The sequence below is a fragment of the Rutidosis leptorrhynchoides genome, chromosome 6 (genome assembly GCF_046630445.1).
Source record: "Rutidosis leptorrhynchoides isolate AG116_Rl617_1_P2 chromosome 6, CSIRO_AGI_Rlap_v1, whole genome shotgun sequence".
In the NCBI taxonomy this organism is placed as follows: Eukaryota; Viridiplantae; Streptophyta; class Magnoliopsida; order Asterales; family Asteraceae; genus Rutidosis; species Rutidosis leptorrhynchoides.
The window spans coordinates 434,598,103-434,611,389 of NC_092338.1; the positions used below are offsets into that span (position 1 = coordinate 434,598,103).

The 13,287-nt window shown below is 31.6% G+C and overlaps 1 protein-coding gene across 1 annotated transcript; it reads left to right on the plus strand.

The window, feature by feature from the left end:
• Window positions 1-5,942: 5,942 nt before the first annotated feature.
• LOC139851937 (dnaJ protein ERDJ2-like) lies at window positions 5,943-11,965 on the plus strand. Its single transcript, XM_071841134.1, has 11 exons — window positions 5,943-6,073; window positions 7,549-7,779; window positions 7,878-7,973; window positions 8,346-8,466; window positions 8,562-8,668; window positions 8,772-8,989; window positions 9,170-9,347; window positions 9,439-9,558; window positions 10,003-10,089; window positions 10,191-10,301; window positions 10,980-11,965. Exons 2-11 carry the CDS (start codon window positions 7,594-7,596, stop codon window positions 11,775-11,777), a joined length of 2,022 nt encoding a protein of 673 aa, XP_071697235.1. The 5' UTR covers window positions 5,943-6,073; window positions 7,549-7,593; the 3' UTR covers window positions 11,778-11,965.
• The last annotated feature ends 1,322 nt before the right edge of the window (window positions 11,966-13,287 follow it).

A 13,287-nucleotide genomic window follows, 5' to 3' on the forward strand; every position in this document is an offset into this window, starting at 1 on the left:
TATTAAATAATCCAGGACAAAGGACAATTAACCCATGGGCATAAAACTAAAATCAACACGTCAAACATCATGATTACGGAAGTTTAAATAAGCATAATTCTTTTATTTCATATTTAATTTCCTTTATTTTATATTTAATTGTACTTTTAATTATCGCATTTTTATTTATTGTTATTGTATTTAATTGCACTTTTAATTATCGTACTTTTTAATTATCGCAAGTTTATTTTATTGCACTTTTATTATTCGCAATTTCATTATCGTTATTTACTTTACGCTTTAAATAAAGTCTTTTATTTATTTAATATTTTACATTTGGTTTTAACTGCGACTAAAGTTTTAAAATCGACAAACCGGTCATTAAACGGTAAAAACCCCCTTTATAATAATAATATTACTTATATATATATTTGTATTTTTATAAATTTAAACTAATATAGCGTTAAGCTTTGATTAAAAGATTTTCCCTGTGGAACGAACCGGACTTACTAAAAACTACACTACTGTACGATTAGGTACACTGCCTATAAGTGTTGTAGCAAGGTTTAAGTATATCCATTCTCTAAATAAATAAATATTTTGTGTAAAATTGTATCGTATTTAATAGTATTTCCTTGTAAAATTTAAGCTATTTTATATACACCTCGCATAACATCAGTTAACAACACTTAACAAGATCGTTAACCTAAAGGTTTCAAAACAACACTTACATGTAACGACTAACGATGACTTAACGACTCAGTTAAAATGTATATACATGTAGTGTTTTAATATGTATTCATACACTTTTGAAAGACTTCAATACACTTATCAAAATACTTCTACTTAACAAAAATGCTTACAATTACATCCTCGTTCAGTTTCATCAACAATTCTACTCATATGCACCCGTATTCGTACTCGTACAATACACAGCTTTTAGATGTATGTACTATTGGTATATACATTCCAATGATCAGCTCTTAGCAGCCCATGTGAGTCACCTAACACATCTGGGAACCATCATTTGGCAACTAGCATGAAATATCTCATAAAATTACAAAAATATGAGTAATCATTCATGACTTATTTACATGAAAACAAAATTACATATCCTTTATATCTAATCCATACACCAACGACCAAAAACACCTAAAAACACTTTCATTCTTCAATTTTATTCATCTAATTGATCTCTCTCAAGTTCTATCTTCAAGTTCTAAGTGTTCTTCATAAATTCCAAAAGTTCTAGTTTTATAAAATCAAGAATACTTCCAAGATTGCAAGTTTACTTCCAAGTTTTCTAAATCCATTCCAAGTAATCATCCAAGATCAAGAAACCTTTGTTACTTACAGTAGGTTATCTTTCTAATACAAGGTAATAATCATATTCAAACTTTAATTCAATTTCTATAACTATAACAATCTTATTTCGAGTGGAAATCTTACTTGAAATTGTTTTCGTGTCATGATTCTGCTTCAAGAACTTTCAAGCCATCCAAGGATCCTTTGAAGCTAGATCCATTTTTCTCATTTCTAGTAGGTTTATCCAAGGAACTTGAGGTAGTAATGATGTTCATAACATCATTCGATTCATACATAAAAAGCTGTCTTATTCAACGTTATAAACTTGTAATCACTAGAACATAGTTTAGTTAATTCTAAACTTGTTCGCAAATAAAGTTAATCCTTCTAACTAGACTTTTAAAATCAACTAAACACATGTTCTATATCTATATGATATGCTAACTTAATGATTTAAAACCCGAAAACACGATAAACACCATAAAACTGGATATGCGCCGTCGTAGTAAAACCGGGGGCTGTTTTGGTTGGGATAATTAAAAGCTAAGAAGAACTTTGATTTAAAAGCTATACTTCTGGAAAAATGATTTTTCTTATGAACATGAAACTATATCCAAAAATCATGGTTAAACTCAAAGTGAAAGTATGTTTTTCAAAATGGACATCAAGATATCGTTCTTTCGACTGAAATGACTACCTTTACAAAAACGACTTGTAACTTATTTTTCTGACTATAAACCTATACTTTTTATGTTTAGATTCATAAAATAGAGTTCAATATGAAACCATAGCAATTTGATTCACTCAAAACGGATTTAAAATGAAGAAGTTATGGGTAAAACAAGATTGGATAATTTTTCTCATTTTAGCTACGTGAAAATTGGTAACAAATCTATTCCAACCATAACTTAATCAACTTGAATTGTATATTATGTAATCTTGAGATACCATAGATACGTATACATTGTTTCGACCTATCATGTCGACACATCTATATATATTTCGGAACAACCATAGACACTCTATATGTGAATGTTGGAGTTAGCTATACAGGGTTGAGGTTGATTCCAAAATATATATAGTTTGAGTTGTGATCAATACTGAGATACGTATACACTGGGTCGTAGATTGATTCAAGATAATATTTATCGATTTATTTCTGTACATCTAACTGTGGACAACTAGTTGTAGGTTACTAACGAGGACAGCTGACTTAATAAACTTAAAACATCAAAATATATTAAAAGTGTTGTAAATATATTTTGAACATACTTTGATATATATGTATATATTGTTATAGGTTCGTGAATCAACCAGTGGCCAAGTCTTACTTCCCGACGAAGTAAAAATCTGTGAAAGTGAGTTATAGTCCCACTTTTAAAATCTAATATTTTTGGGGTGAGAATACATGCAGGTTTTATAAATGATTTACAAAATAGACACAAGTACGTGAAACTACATTCTATGGTTGAATTATCGAAATCGAATATGCCCCTTTTTATTAAGTCTGGTAATCTAAGAATTAGGGAACAGACACCCTAATTGACGCGAATCCTAAAGATAGATCTATTGGGCCTAACAAACTCCATCCAAAGTACCGGATGCTTTAGTACTTCGAAATTTATATCATATCCGAAGGGTGTCCCGGAATGATGGGGATATTCTTATATATGCATCTTGTTAATGTCGGTTACCAGGTGTTCACCATATGAATGAATTTTATCTCTATGTATGGGATGTATATTGAAATATGAAATCTTGTGGTCTATTATTATGATTTGATAATATATAGGTTAAACCTATAACTCACCAACATTTTTGTTGACATTTTAAGCATGTTTATTCTCAGGTGATTATTAAGAGCTTCCGCTGTTGCATACTAAAATAAGGACAAGATTTGGAGTCCATGCTTGTATGATATTATGTAAAAACTGCATTCAAGAAACTTATTTTTGATGTAATATATTCTTATTGTAAACCATTATGTAATGGTCGTGTGTAAACGGTATATTTTAGATTATCATTATTTGATAATCTACGTAATGCTTTTTAAACCTTTATATATAAAATAAAGGTTATGGTTGTTTTAAAAATGAATGCAGTCTTTGAAAAACGTCTCATATAGAGGTCAAAACCTCGCAACGAAATCAATTAATGGAACGTTTATAATCAATATGAACGGGACATTTCAGTTAGGATCTAAGAAATCAGAAAAAACGATCAAGGAAAGGCTGTCACACGGCCTGACAAAGAATCACACGCTCTGCCTACTTGGCTTGATACACCGCATGTGTACACGGCCTGGCTGGCACACGACCTGCTTGCACAGCCCGTGTACACGGCCTAACCAGAAAAACACAGCCGTGTTACACGGCTTGCCAGACAAATGTTTAGTATAAGTAGATCCATTTGTAATCCATTTCAACACACACTTCACTTCACGCTTCTCAATTCTCTCTTCCTAGTTAGATACTGTCGAGGACTTCCCACCCCCGAGCGGGAAATTTAGTACCCGGAGGCTAACACCGAAGATCGTAGTAGGAGCTGTTTAGAGGTTGAAGTTGTCACTTTTGTACTTTCAGAACTCGTTCGATCTACTAGTACTTTTATCCCTTTTACTATATATGTTATAATGTTTCCCATTACTGTTATGATAGATGATATTATTGTCATGATTAATGAGTAGTTATATTGAGTGTTTGTTATGACGTAATCAGTTACGATATTGTTATAATGGTTGTGTAATGTGATGTTGTTGAGATGCTTCCCGATTATGATTTAAACTCAATGGCTCTTCCATCATATAGAACGTAGTTATCGGCTCTGTTATTAGGAAGTCGCGAACCCTGATTCAGAGTACATTATCTGTAACACCCCTTGGTAAGAAACCTCTGTTGGATACATAGTGCGTTTGTGAGAGGCACAACAGTTGTAGTAAGGCAACCTACACTATGGATTCCAACAGTTGATCTTTCGTAATGGAAACTCTGACTGAGATACGTAGTACATGGTTGGACTTGAGCTATGCATGTGTAGTCACTAGAATTTAAACATTGTAAGTATATGAGGAGGCACAACGGTTGTAGTACTCTATACCTCTGCCATGTATGGCCATAGAAGCTAATCTTCAGTGCAGATACTGTACATTGCACCATAACGTGGTCTCAAGCATTGCACGTCGCTTGAGGGATTCTTAGTTAATTCAGAAACTGTTTGTTTAAACCCATAAAAGTTTGGACTGTTAGGATAACCGAACATGTTCGTGGAGGTTACTCTGTAACTTGGCCATGGCGTTGTTTATGGTTCTTTTTTAATTAAGGGCCTAACTGATTTAATAAGTCCAATCATTAAAGAAAATATCGGAAACACCTCATGTCTCTCGGATCAAGGATACCTTCTATCTTTGCTTATGCTTAAATTATAAAGAGTATAAATAATAATATTATTTACGAATTGGAAATATATATTATAAATATTTAATTGCATAAGAAATACAAATAACAAAAGCAAAGAACCACTGGCAGTGTCGATTACTCTTTTTTAATAACAGTCCGTTCTGATTTTTTCAAACCCGTTTAATCAATCAGTTAACGGTAGTTAATAGTCAAAATCAATTTTGGTAACCAAAGTCGGTCAAAGTCAAAATTAATTAACATTTTAACATGAGTTTAAACTTGAATTATAAAATTTTTCTAAACAAAATCGTTTACAATTATGTTAGAGTTTATCATTATAGTTTTCTTTAATATTTATTTATTATTTATTATATAATATAATATAATATAATATATAATTTTTATTTTGAAATATATTATTTCAATGTAAAGAAAGTACTACGTAATACGGAGTATAAGAGCACAAGGAGTCGAAGCTTTTTTTCACCGTTAAAGGGATTTAACGGTGGCGACGGTGGGAATCCCCACTCCGGCCCGCTGTTAAAATCGTTAAAATCCGGCGTCGAGTGTCACCGTTAGCCAGGCGACGGTGGTTGTAGCCTCAATGTTAATTTTTTTTCCCTTCTTCTTCTTCTTCTTCTTCTTCTTCTTCTTCTTCTTCTTCTTCTTCTTCTTCTTCTTCTTCTTCTTCTTCTTCTTCTTCTTCTTCTTCTTCTTCTTGTTGTTGAAGAAGATGATTAGATAAAAGTATTTTAGGTTAAAACATGGGCTAAAATTGGGCTAAAAAGTGTGGTCAAATTTTTTTAAAAATGGGCCAATTTATTTAAACAAGTTGGGTTAAAATTTTGGTTTATATATTTTTGTTAAACTAACATAATTATAATTATTGTTTTATTTATTTTATACATTTTATATGTTAGTTAGTTACATAAATTAAAAAATAAATAAATAAATTTTAAATTAATTAATAATAACTAAACTAAATAATCAATAAGAAAAAAGAAAAAATAAATAAATAATGATTTAACACTGAGATTTAACACTGAACAATTTCTCCTGTTTTGGTCTCAGTGTTAAATTTAACACTGAAATTTAACAACGAACGACTCTCTCCTGTTTTGACCTCAATGTTAAATCCAGTGTTAAATTTAGCACTGAAATTTAACAACGAACTCCCTGTGTTCTAACCGATTAATCCCGGAGTTTTCAATGTCAAATTAAATTAGTATAATATAATATAATTTATAATTTCGTACTGCCAATAATAAATTGAAACTGCAAATTATAATAAATTGAAGAGTCCGTTTTATTACGAAGATCTGAGCACAAATTGAGTTAGGGCTCCTTTTCGTAACAACGAATTCAAGTCTTCATCAACTCAAACCTCCACAAAGGTAATAAGATTAATCAATTAATTAAATCACTTTCAAAATCCCTACTTATATAAATGTTTATATATTTTACTTCATTCGTCTTCCACAAAGGCAACAGTTTGTCGATCATTATATCCGTTTTTTGTATTTATGTAATCGCATATAGCTGCACTCAAATCGTTGTTTATATTTTTTAACTCAATTGATTCAGTGTCAATGTGAAATTGAGTAAATTTAACTTGAGAATCTATAAGTTATTTCATTTTTGAGAAAATTTGATCACTGGATCAACTTAAAAATCTGTAAATCGGTAGGTTCTCGCTACTTTCGTCGGTTTCCGGTGTTATATGGTATAAATTTTACTCCATAGTGCTATAATATATATACATATATACATAGATTTCTGCTGATCAGTTGGTAATTAGGTTGATCTTTCAAGTGAGTCTCTCTATGTTTCGTCTATTCCATTCGTATAATGTTATCGTAGATAAGGTTGTTGCTCGTCTGTTAGACTTATAAAGATGACTGTATATGACCTTCAAACCGTATACATGACTGTTTCACGAGGCTTATGTAACGTAACGTTTTCTATTCTTTTATTTGTTCTTCAAATGTAATGTAATGTTTTATATTCTTGTGTAATCGACGCTGTAGCACACATGATACATAATTTAAATTTAAATAGCTGATAATAAAATTGAGTATATTCACTTACTTTTATTTAAAAGGTAAACCCTACAGTTAAGAATTACAAAATGATTAAAAGGAAGTAGGAATGTAGGATCTTACTAATTTCATTAATCATGTCACTATTTTGGATGCCTAGTTCTTCATTACTAAGTTAATACCTTGTAAGTTTGAGGTTCTTTTACGTCGTTGATAAACCGTTCATCTAATAAACCGTTTATGTTTATCATTTTCAAACAGCGTAATTGAGATATACTTTTCCAGTTCCTTGAGTGGCATCAGATCTACGAGAATTCCGGTTGCGTTTCCCTTTATTTTTCTACTTATCAAGGTTCATATTAGTCATAGCCAACTCTTATGTATCAACGTCTTACAAAAAAACACTACACATAATCTGCATCAAAGATTATTAAAATATAATCATTTGACACTACTTAGATGTCCTTTTAAATACTCTGTACAACACATTAGTACGTTTTTAAAAATGCATCTATCTTATATGGAATGTCAATCATTCCAAACCTATATAAACACATTTTATTTTGCCCAAGTAGGGAATATATGGTCTAGAATCTACCGTGCATGTCTTTTTTCCCTAATAGAACAACTCCTAGGTCTTGGTGTAATGTAGGTACCTTAATGGTGTGTCCGATATTTAGTTTTAACATTATATTAGTCATGTTGATGTCATTATCATCATTATTATTATTGGTACTGTTATTGTTATTGTTATTGTTATTGTTACTGTTATTGTTATTACTTTATTAACTATTAATGATTAATGATCCTAAGTATTATATCGACTGCAGGGTCATAATCTGGGAAAGCCCTACTATTTATAAGAAGAATTCAACATGGCTGCATCAGAAGAAAACAATACACTTTTCCCAATCTTTATCTTCTCCTTATTGGCTCTGCCTTTAGTCCCATACACTATATTTCAGTTATATCATTTAGCTACTAAAAAGGCTAGAATCACCAAATGCCAATGTTCTGTCTGCTTGCAGTCTGGGAAGTATCACAAATCCGTAATTAGACGTGTCAGTCTCTTTTTCAACCTATAATTATATATACGTACATCCTATTCCTAATCTTCCATTTTTGTCTTCTCTGATTTTTTTATTGGCTTTGACAACAGATATCAAACTTCTCGACATATAGCAACTTGACTCTTGTTATGCTTTGGGTGATCATGGTGATGTTGGCCTATCACATTATAAGTAGCAGTCACGAGGTAATCTGGATACTAAGCGTATGAAACTGATAACCACCTAATCTTTATTAATTTAGCAATCACGAGTTAAATTAATCTTAAACATATTTACGCAGAATGAGTATATATATGTGTTTGTGTGAGTGTGTGTGTAGTTACAACAAATAAGATCTTTTTGATACCTTAAATTAATCTCAACACATATACTGTGTACAGTTAATAGCTAATGTGTATATGTCATATATTATTTTGTTCAAAACGCATACTATATTACACAAAGGTAAATTAGTATTCTAATGTAGCATTGAATGAGGGAGTTAATTAAATTGAATCATATTGTGTTTGTGCCATTCAATATTCAATATTCGTATCCTTTCTTTTTTTGGTTGGCAGGTAAAAGTCTTTGAACCGTTCAGTATACTTGGATTAGAATATGGAGCTACAGATTCTGAAATTAAGAAGGCATATAGGAGACTTTCCATTCAGTATCATCCAGATAAAAATCCAGATCCAGGTTGATGGTTCTCTTGACCCACTTTTTAAAATTTATCACTTTTCAGTACAAATTTTCAATGCTATAATATTTCTTTCTTTTTTTTGTTTCTTCAGAGGCGCATAATTATTTTGTGGAATACATATCGAAGGCTTATCAGGCTCTAACAGATCCTATATCACGTGAAAATTTTGAGAAATATGGCCATCCTGATGGCAGGCAGGTATAAAATGTTTATTTTCATTTATGGATTTAGTTTTTGTAAGTGTTATTAAGATGGGGTTTTAATGATAAGTTGTTTTGATTATAAATAAATGTTCCTACAGGGGCTTCAAATGGGTATCGCCCTCCCTCAGTTTCTATTGAACATTGATGGGAAATCAGGCGCGATAAATCTACTTGGGATTGTGGGAATTTGCATTATTCTGCCTCTGGTGATAGCTGTTATGTACCTATCTAGGTCATCCAAATATACTGGAAACTATGTCTTGAAACATACATTATCTGCATATTTCTATCTTATGAAGCCCTCATTGGCTCCTAGGTACGATTTACTTTTGGCTTTTACACTTCATAATTAGAATGTTACAGACTTGAGATTGTTTGGATTTTCATTTGGAATTGAGTTTCTGATTATACATTCTTGTATAATATACATTCTTGTTTTCAATCCAGTGTACTTTTTCCTTCAGTTCACTTTTTTTTTTTTGGTTTGAAATTACAGCAAGGTTATGGATGTTTTTATAAAAGCCGCTGAGTACATGGAAATCCCAGTTCGTAGAAGCGATGGAGAACCCCTTCAGAGACTGTTTGTTTTGGTCAGAAGCGAGTTAAATTTAGACCTTAAAAACATTAAGCAAGAACAAGCTAAGTTTTGGAAGCAACATCCGGCTTTAGTGAAGGTTATCATCATTTATGTCTATGGTTATTGATCTTTCTGTGTAAATAATTTTATACTTGCTTTTGACATTGGTTACAAACTTTTGACTGCAGACCGAGTTGTTAGTTCAAGCTCAACTAACGCGTGAGACAGGATGTCTATCTCCATCGTTGCAACAGGATTTTAGACGTATACTTGAGGTTGCTCCTCGCCTTCTTGAAGAGTTAATGAAGGTATCCCTACTTTGTCTTTATCCATTAAAGAGGTTATGTGATTACAGTCATCTAACAATATTCATTCTTTAAAGTTTCTTTCTTGTTTCAGTTACGTGTCTGAAAATGCATTAAACTTGACCTAAAATTGCTATTATATGTGTCTTTTAACTGTTAATGTGAGCAACTGTTTTGAATACCCCATATCACTTGTAAACTGGTGATGTGGTACCAGTTTTAATGACATGGCAACTTATATGTCTGCACATCAGCAAAACAGATCTGTTACCTTATGTGTGGAGTAAAATGATATATTTAGATGATGATTAAAACTAAAATTATCAGTATTTTTTCAATAATGGTTATTGTTTTTCCTTTTTTTGCTTGTTTAAATGCTATATATAATATATTTGGTTAAATATCCTGGAAGTTTTGATAATGTAAGGTATATATTTCTTGTTGTAGATGGCAGTTTTACAGCGGCCTCCACATGGACATGGGTGGCTGAGACCTGCAATCGGAGTGGTTGAGCTCTCACAGAGTATCATACAGGTGTTGTTTGTTTGCACATATGTTTTGATTTCTAATAAAGAAATAGAAAAATCATACACATTTCAATTGTTGCTAATTTTCTCGATGTTACATACATGTAGGCAGTTCCTTTTAGTGCAAGAAAACCTGTTGGAGGGTCTGTTGAAGGAATAGCCCCGTTTCTGCAACTACCACATTTCAGTGAAGCTGTCCTTAAAAAGCTTGCTAGAAAGGTATGTGGGCACCCACCTTTTATGTATCTTTTTTCTTACTCTTACATTGTGGAATTTTGGTTAAGTCTTGTATCTTTCTGGTTAGAGATTAGCTAATGTATTGAAGATGGTAATACGGGTTGAAGTTGACGAATGAGCTAATCGGAAACAATTGCCTGTTTTGTATAGTATATATTTAACAAAACTATAATATGGCAGTAATCATCAATTGTACATTAAAAGAACACTATGGATACCTTCGACTCTATAGTAATGTAAACATATTTGGTCCATTTAGGAACTTTCCTTTTTAGTTAAATTTTTTAGAGATGAAAGATAGTGCGACACGACCTATATATAAACTAGTAGGCTGAAATTTCCATCTTAGAGTGAGTTGTTTATATGTGAAATACATTATTTTTCTAAGTTTTGTTACTCCTATAATTAATACATCATTGTCAAAGGTCTTCAGAAGGCTTGTTAATATGATTTCTCTGACATTTCTTTAAATATTAAATTAAGACTTCAATTTAACTTGGATACTTAGAAAATTGATACCCACCATGACATTTTTTTTGTTGTCATTCTGTTTTGCTAAGAGACATATAAAGTATGTTTTGCTCTTTCTGCCCGCCTATTTCGTCACATCTATCATATATTTATGGTTGTAATTTCTCATTATCGTTTCTCCACTTGCAGAAAGTGCGTACTTTTGAGGATTTTCGAGACTTGAACCAACAAGAACGTGCAGAATTATTAACAAAGGTTGCTGGATTTTCTTTATCCCAATCCCAAGACGTAGAAACAGTTCTAGAAATGATGCCTAAAATCACATTTGACATCAAATGTGAAACTGAAGGTGAAGAAGCAATACAAGAAGGTGACATAGTTACAATGCGAGGTTGGGTCACACTTAACCGTAACAATCACAAGGTTCGAGCCCTTCCCCATTGCCCAGATTACCCTTTTCACAAAGAAGAAAACTTTTGGTTACTGTTAGCCGACCCAAATGCCAACAGTGTTTGGATATCACAAAAAGTCAGCTTCATGGATGAATCTGCAGCATTAATCGCTGCCCCAAAAGTGATCCGTGAATCGAAAGAATGGGCTGGGGCTAGCCCAAAGGAACTGAATTATGCTGTTAAAGAAGCGATTGAGAAAGTGAGAAACGGGTCGAGGTTAGTTATAGGTCCGTTTATGGCTCCCGAAGAGGGTACTTATAATTTGACTTTGTATTGTTTGAGTGACTCGTGGTTAGGGTGTGATACAAAGATGAATATAAAGCTAAAGGTTTTGAAAAGGACTAGAGCTGGGACTAGGGGTGGTGTTCAGGTGGATGAGGGTGCAGGAATTGAGGATGGGGTTGAAGAAGAAGATGTGGAGGAAGATGAATATGATGATGATGAGAGTGAATATAGTGATGATGAAGATGATGTCGAACATGAAGAAGAAGCTCAAGAAAATGGTGATGATGATTCAGAAAACAAAGAGGATTAGAGTTAGCATTCATTTGTACTCTGCTTTTCTTACCTTGACTTGTACTGTTTTGATATAAGTTAGATTTTTGTATTTTGATTCTTAATGATGAGTGAAAATACAGAAATACCCTTGAGAAATAAAGTTAAAAGACATCATAGGACGATGTCAACGGTAAACCTGGCCTTTTCAAATGATATATAGTATAATATAATATAATTTGTATCTCATTTAATTTATGTGCTTGATTCTCAAAATTTGATAGAAACAAGGATTAGGGTCGGTCCGTTTCGCTGGGATCAAAATCGCTAGCCTGAATCCCTGAAAGAAAAAAAAAAATAATAAAAAAGTTAAAAAACGCCCCATGCAAGAATCGAACCTGCACCCATCTGGAAACAATAAAGGCCACCAAGTCACCCAACCACTTATATTTTTGTGTTATTATGTTACAGTCAATGATATTTATATATTTAAAAACGTCGCTATCAAAAAAGCTGCTATTCATGTACCCCTGGAGTTGGGTTTAATTACAAAATTATCCTAATTGAATAGTGCCCGTTTTTTGTCTTATTCTGTTTTCTAATTGAATCTATATATAATATATGTTAGAAATTTTAGAAATAAAATGTGCTCCAAATTGCATAGTTGTATGCTACTCAGTAGAGATTGTAAAACGGTTGTGGTGGTTGACCGACTAAAAAAAGTAATGGGAAAAAAAAATACAAATGTTATAAATAGTAATGTAAAGTAACATTTTGTTATAAGTCATAATCATGGCCGACACATTTATTTGTTAAAGTATAATTTGGTGGATCAAAGTCACGGATATATTACTTTCCACCTAACTGCACAGTGAATTATTGTACTATAAATATGCGATCGATTGTAATCCGGTATGTGTACCAATATTTACATATATATAAAGATATATTCCCTCTTCTCTCTTTAAATCATTAATAGTTTATAGCTAAGAGTTAGGCCACTAAAGGTAGTTATAAACTCCTAAATTATAACATGTTATCAGCACGAAGTGCTCCGTATAATCAAAGTAATAAAAAAATTCTTTAACGATATCTTCTATTATTTATTAGTAAGATAATTATTATTATCATCATAACTAACATTTATATTTATGTTATTTAAGTTATATATGGTCGGTTATACCGCCTAAATTATATTTCTGTAATATAACTTTTATTAACTTCATTAACATTTATATTTATGTTATATATGGTCGGTTATACCGCCTAAATTATATTTCTGTAATCTAACTTTTATTAACTTCATTAACATTTATATTTATGTTATATATGGTCGGTTATACCGCCTGAATTATATTTATGTAATCTAACTCTTATTAACTTCACTAACATTTATATTTATGTTATCTAACATTTATGATTATTTATGCAATTAATCATTATTTATTTCATGCATACTAATGTTTATTCGTAAATTTATTATTTATGCGTAATATGTTTATTCTCTTAATCTTCGTATTTATACTAAACATATTTATACTAAATGTATT

Bases quoted from the DNA above. Each gene is read 5' to 3' on its own strand.
- LOC139851937 (XM_071841134.1), top strand. From the start codon at position 7,594: ATGGCTGCATCAGAAGAAAACAATACACTTTTCCCAATCTTTATCTTC. The intron at 7,974-8,345 runs GTAATCTGGATA...TTTGGTTGGCAG, and splicing joins TTATAAGTAGCAGTCACGAG to GTAAAAGTCTTTGAACCGTT. The intron at 10,090-10,190 runs GTGTTGTTTGTT...ACATACATGTAG, and splicing joins TCTCACAGAGTATCATACAG to GCAGTTCCTTTTAGTGCAAG.